At 50.5% G+C, this 6,000-nt stretch overlaps 1 protein-coding gene across 3 annotated transcripts in view; it reads left to right on the top strand.

Annotated features, from left to right (window-relative positions):
• The window catches only part of BBX (BBX, HMG-box containing), a 116,189-nt gene that overhangs the window by 62,803 nt on the left and 47,386 nt on the right, over window positions 1-6,000 (top strand). For all 3 annotated transcript variants that reach the window (XM_026041813.1, XM_026041804.1, XM_026041822.1), the window contains 2 exons: window positions 2,483-2,653; window positions 4,169-4,411. In XM_026041813.1, coding sequence (XP_025897598.1) covers window positions 2,492-2,653; window positions 4,169-4,411 — 405 coding nt within the window. In that variant the 5' untranslated portion in view covers window positions 2,483-2,491. The remainder of the gene's footprint in view (window positions 1-2,482; window positions 2,654-4,168; window positions 4,412-6,000) is intronic.

The following is a 6,000-nucleotide window of genomic DNA, read 5'->3' as shown; positions in this document are numbered from 1 at the left end:
GTCTGTGTTTTGTAGTACTTCTACTCTTCCACAAAACCTTGTTGTGAATTGCCTCCTGTTTTATAGGATAGCAGAGGGGGCCCGGAGGACAGACTTGGCATGCTGAAGGAGAGGGRAGGATTTTTATTAATTATTTTATTTATTTATTTATTTCTACTGTAGAATTGGCAGTCAGTCTCTGCCTGGCTGCAGTCCTCGTCCCGCTGGAAGGGCGTTGAGGAGCGGGCGCTGATGCAGACTGAGGCCCTTTGCAGAGACCTGCTCCAAGCTTAAGATTAAAGAGAGACTTYCTCCAGTAAGCTCTGCTTGTGGTAACAGCCAGCTTTAGATTTRGCTTGTGCCTTCGATGTCCAAAATGTCCAGCTCACAGTGCAAGCTGCCTTGCCAACAGACCCTGCCTAGTTGAGCTGCTGCTTCAGTGCCACCGCAAAGGTGACACCGACCCCGGCTTGGGGAGGCAACGTGACTCCGTTACCTCCGTGCCCCTCTGCTCCTCCTTCCCTCCTGCCCAGGGGACATCGGTTGCTTTATGTTAGGGAGCAGYCGCAGGTTGGATACCTGGCCTGCGTGCATGAGAAAGGAGAACAAGCCCTGGTGAGCTGGGCCTTACCAACTCAAACCTGGAAGTCGCTGCGATGCCCAGAGGCTCCAGTTTCTGTTAGGAGTTCAACTTCCTTGAGGGCTGTGTCGGAAAACACGGAATCATAAAGGCACCTGGAGGAGATGGGTAGTATTTTAGGAGAAGACACAGATGGGGAGGGCTGTGCAGTGTTGTACCTGGCAGAGATCCCTGTTGGAGAGAAGGGCCCTTCAGCCTTGTGTTTCTAGGAACTGCATTGGTTTTTCACCTCTTAGTGTTCTTGCAAACAGAGTTGTTTGTTTCCGAGCGTTTAATTTCCAGTGTGTTTGTTGGATCCTCTGCAGAAAAAGATTCAGGTGAAATGGTGCAGGATTATAGGCCATGTAATACCYGTTGAAAGGACTGTATTTCTGTACTGGATACAGAAAACAGAGAAGTTGTTGCTGTGAAATCAAGGTCTGACTGTGCTTTGCGCGGATGCAGCGTGATGGGAGCAGCCAGGTGTGGAGCTTGACAGAAACCTGCTCGTGAGTCACGCAGTGTCTTTAGCCGTTGGGGGCCGGGCGTTTTCACGTGTCTGCGGGTTAGATTTCAGAGCTACCTTCCCTTGGGTGCCGCTACTGCCCTCGGCGAGGAGCGTGGCCRGAGCTCCCGGAGCCTTCGGTGCTGTTTGAGCGCACGGGAAGGGTTTCCGGAGCGCACAAGGCCACCTTGCTGGTGGATAAACTGGAGACAAGCGCCCGGGTCTTTCCTAAGCTGAGCTCAAGGGCCGGCGACAGGACTTGTGTTGGCGCCGCTCGGGGGAGCAGGGCCTAGSCTGCCCTGTCCTGCTCCGGGGACGTCCCAGCGCCACCTCCGCRGGTTCCTGGCGGGGTTGTGAAGACCGTGTTGGCTGGTCCCCCTCGCAGGGCTGCTCAGGGTGTCCCCTGGCAGGGCAGCTCCCTGTGGCGGTCGCTTGCTCTTCCCGGGAAGCCGKCTCTCTCGGCCCTGGGGGCTGTCACTGTCACCGCTGTTACCYGCGTGAGCAGGAGGCTGCGATCGAGCAGGGCTCCGGAGCGCCCCAGTGCCCAGCTCTTACGGAGAGCAGAGCTTTAAGCCCTCCCTTGCGCTGGCCATCCCGCCGCGGGGCYGGCGTGCGCTCTGGGCCGCGGCAGGGGGATGGAGGTGCGGAGGGGAGCGCTCCCCTGAGGGAGGCAGGCAGGTAAACGTCGTTCCCGGGCGGCGCGCGCCGCGGGCGGCTTGAGCCGTGCGTGTGCGCTCACCCTGCCGGGGCAGCCTGGCACGGGGCTCTGGCCCTTTGCCTCGGCTTCCCGTGTTGCAGCAACGCGCCCCGCTCAGGCACGGAGTCCCCTTTCCCTGGTGTGCTTTTCCCGGCGCTTGGGAAACACTGGCTCGCAGCGTCACGGGATGCCGCGTCACCATCGCTATATATAAGCGCATGATCAACAGGGTGTAAGTTTGTAAAGTCTGCTGCTAAAAAGAGGCTTTTCCGGACTTYTTCTGTGGCAAAAGGGAAAATACTGCAGTGGACCCGGATGTGGGACAACCATGGCGTGTCTCACCGATTTGGCTAGTGAAGTGTTACTGTTTTTGTGCCTTCAGTCGGCTAGGAGCACATGTGACACCTGGACTAGTGTCCCTRTTTCCTGCTCTTAACCCGAATGTTCCTAGTTGATCTGGGCATTCGTGGAAGTGTTAAAACAAGGAGAAGGGCATCTGTGGTATGATCACTTAGTGTGCCGTTATGGATGGAATAAACCTCTATCTGTTACCTTGCCAAAATCTTCTTGGTGTCTTGTTTAAACACCCCGTGTGCTTGGCCCCGTTTTGCCTGAGTCTCCAGGCAGTGGTCACTGGTGCTTAAGAGTTTGTGGTGAACACAGGACTCTCTCTGCTTGACAGGTCACAGTAATGAAAGGCAGTAGTAGGAACAAGGATCACTCGACAGAAGGAGAAGGAACTGGGAAGCGACCCAAAAGGAAGTGTCTTCAGTGGCATCCCCTGCTTGCCAAGAAGCTCCTTGACTTTTCTGAAGAGGAGGAAGAGGAGGAGGAAGAGGAAGATATTGATAAGGTAGACCTCACTGAATGCTTTAACTGTAGAAGGCGAGTGGTGGGGTCAGAGTCTCCCCTGGTATGGGTTTTTTTTTTGCTTCTTTGCTTTTCCCTTTTGTGAACAARTACAGCCCATAAAAAGAAGCGATGCTGTGCACACAAACATGAGAAGTGATAGGAAAAGAGCAAACAATGAAAAAATGTGAATTGTCTATCGCRCTTTTAAAATCTTGAAAGCCTCCTGCTTTTTTAGAGTTAGACTGTAAGTGCTTAGTCAAGTTGTTTAAACTGTATTTTGTAACTTTCGGTCTTTATGGTTTTTATGGCTCAAGGTGCCTTTTTTTTTTTTTTCTTTAATCATTAATTATAGACACAATGTTAGGCTAAACTTGATTTCTGCTTCTGGTAACCTAACGGCAGTACCAGACGGCTGCTTTCGTTTTGTTTTAAGATCAAAAGAGTTTAAAATATTAAAAAAAGAAGCAAATAGCTGTTAGCAATTTACCATCTTTGCACATGAAATTCAACGTATCTTCCGGGATATTAGGAACACAGATGAAATAGTCCCTTTCTGTTGTGGTGCCTGGTGTTTTGGTGCTGTTCTGGGACCTTAGCCATGGCCTCTGTTCATAAGGACCCAATTAGGCTTATCCTCTGTAACCAGAAGYGGGAATGGGAGGCGATGAGTTTTGGAGAGGGGACATTTCCAGCCTGCAGATAGTGTTCATGCCTGTATCTCTTGATTCCTTGCTATGGCAGGAGCCACATACTGATAGGAAAGAGGGATCTAGACAAGGATAAGGAGTAACGTGAAGAAGCCCAACACTCTGACAGTGCTTTCTGTTGGCCTTATGGGTCGCTCTTCACAGTACAGGATAAAATARCCATGTTGCCCTTGGGTAGGAAGTGGCTTCCCATCTCATGCACTGTTACAGCTCACATAGTTGTAACTRGTCTTTTGTGGCGTGGTCCTTGCCGGGGTGACAGGCTGGTGTGTGAGGTGGGAGACCTCGTTTCGGCAGCTTGTCCTGCTGAGGATTGCCCTCTGGAGCCAGCTGGGAACCTATGTGGTGGTTAATCTGCAGCACAGCCCACAAGCAGCAAAGCACATGGGAGGASCTGGTGCACCAGCTCCATCTACGCGTTGCTCTTGGGGTGCATGCTATGGTTGCAAGCTCACCCAACGGAGGTCCAAGGCAGCTCTGCCCATTCCRGGGTGATTTTTTGTGTCTCTATGTGGGAGGATCTCCTCCTTCGTGCTTATTTTAAGACTGTTACTATAGAATAGTCCTCCTCTTAGAAACCTGCTCCATTTGCAAGTGTGATTTTAAGTATTGGAGAGAGCATGAATGAACCTTGGACCTTCAGGGGAGGAGGTTTGGTGGAAGTTTCATGGTCTTCTGGAGGTGATAGTTGGCATTTGGAGACACCTGTGTGTATCCATGTATCTGCTCATCATTGACACACACACACACACACACACCAGGCCTTTGCATGAGTGGAGTTCACAGCCGGTCTCTCCGGGTCCTGCCAGGTGCATCTTCTCGGCGCTGAGGGATTGGAGCAGGATGCCGATGAAACGGAGGACGACGAGTCGCCGGAGCAGCGGGCTCGCCGGCCCATGAACGCCTTCCTGCTCTTCTGCAAGCGGCACCGCTCCCTCGTGCGCCAGGAGCACCCCCGGCTCGATAATCGGGGCGCCACCAAGATCCTGGCGGACTGGTGGGCCCTTCTAGATCCGAAGGAGAAGCAGAAGTACACTGACATGGCCAAGGAGGTACGTGCCGGCGCCGCGCCGTCCTGGAGGTGTGTCCCGGAATACCCTGGTTCCCGCTCGAGTTACGGTGCCGAGAGCGGCTCTTGTCCTTGCTTGGATTCTCGGGGCCTGGAGGGAAAAAGACATTGGGCTTCTGCATAAAACGTGCACTGTTTCCTTGTGCTACAAGCACTAACACGTGGATAGAGTAGAGTAGAGTAGCCCATGACACTGGCCCTACAGAGTGAGTAGTGTACAGTTCCTTGTCAGTTGACTGTAGTGATATGTACCTCAGGCTGCTCTTACCAATAGCAAATGCACCTATGTTGTATAACGTAAGTGGACCAAACCACAAACACGTTCAACAAATATAGTCCCTTTTTGCTTTTGACACTAACTAAAAAATACGAAAACCACTGAAGTTTGTGAGATACTCTTCCTGTGCATCGTTACCAGTTCCTGATTCAGCAGCCTTTGGTGGGGCAGAGTCCAATCCATGAAAGAAAAAGGAACTGAATCTGGAAAGAAAAAGGAATGTACAGCCAAAGAACTCCCTTAACCTGGGAGCCAGGGGAAATAGCTTGCTGGGCTGCAAAATGGATTACAGTAATTACATGTGTAATGCACATATTGGGTAACTCCTGAATTCAGTGTTAGAAAAATAACAGAGGACGAGGGACAAGAAGAACATAATTCACCCATTGAGTAATGCTGGGGTGCTGCAAAAAGTATGGGTAGCTGTAGAGCAGTCGAGGAAAGTGTGACCTGCACCTTTCCTGCCCCCTGAAGTTGTTGGCTGCTGCCAGCATGTGGAAGGTTGGGATATTCCGTGTGAGCATGAAGAGATCAACAAGGGAAATGAAGCTTGTTTATGGCAGGCTCTTGTTCAGCAGGGGCTGTGGTACCTCTGTAGTCCCCTGTGTGTGGCACGGGGGTGAAGAAGCAGTCTCGGTTCTGTCTAACCTGTCCTGAGTTCTTCTGCTCTCCCTCTYACAAATCTGTCCCTTGCGGAATGCTGCTGCTTGTCATGTGGGGGTGAAAGGCGATTAGGAGATTCAGTGCAGATGGAAAGGAAGGATGAAACTGCACCACAACACATTCTGGGGAGAAAAAAAACTTTATGTGGCTTTTTCTTAGCTTTTTGTCTTGCTGAAGGAGATGTTCATTAAGGAGGAAAATAGTAGCAGAACTTCTGTGTGAAGTGACAGATCTGTAACTATTAATCATACAGTTGCAGAAATCATTGTTCCTGTGGTGATGTATTTATTTCCTTTGGCACGAAGAACAAGTTGTATTTTCAGTGTGAAAGAGAAACAATAAATAGCTGAGATCATAAAAACTAGTTCCAAGAATATGGAGGAGAGATACAGTGTGTAATTTTTATTGTTTAAGCAGCTGTATAATACAGCAATAATTAGTAGCCACAGTGTGCTGGTGAGYGTCTTTGGAGCTTCTGCAGAGGCCTCTTCTGGGGGGTGAAGGGTTTGTTTGTTTTAACACTAGTTTTTATACTTATATATATACTGAGTCTGTCGAAAGGATGTTAACATGAAGTCCAGTGAGACCCATATATTGATAATCTGTCTTTCCCTAAGGAGACCTAGTTTAAA

This window comes from Nothoprocta perdicaria, unplaced genomic scaffold, assembly GCF_003342845.1.
Source record: "Nothoprocta perdicaria isolate Ctin4 unplaced genomic scaffold, notPer1 scaffold_102, whole genome shotgun sequence".
In the NCBI taxonomy this organism is placed as follows: Eukaryota; Metazoa; Chordata; class Aves; order Tinamiformes; family Tinamidae; genus Nothoprocta; species Nothoprocta perdicaria.
Note: the sequence above shows the minus strand (reverse complement) of the source record. Positions and strands in the feature narration are given on the sequence as shown.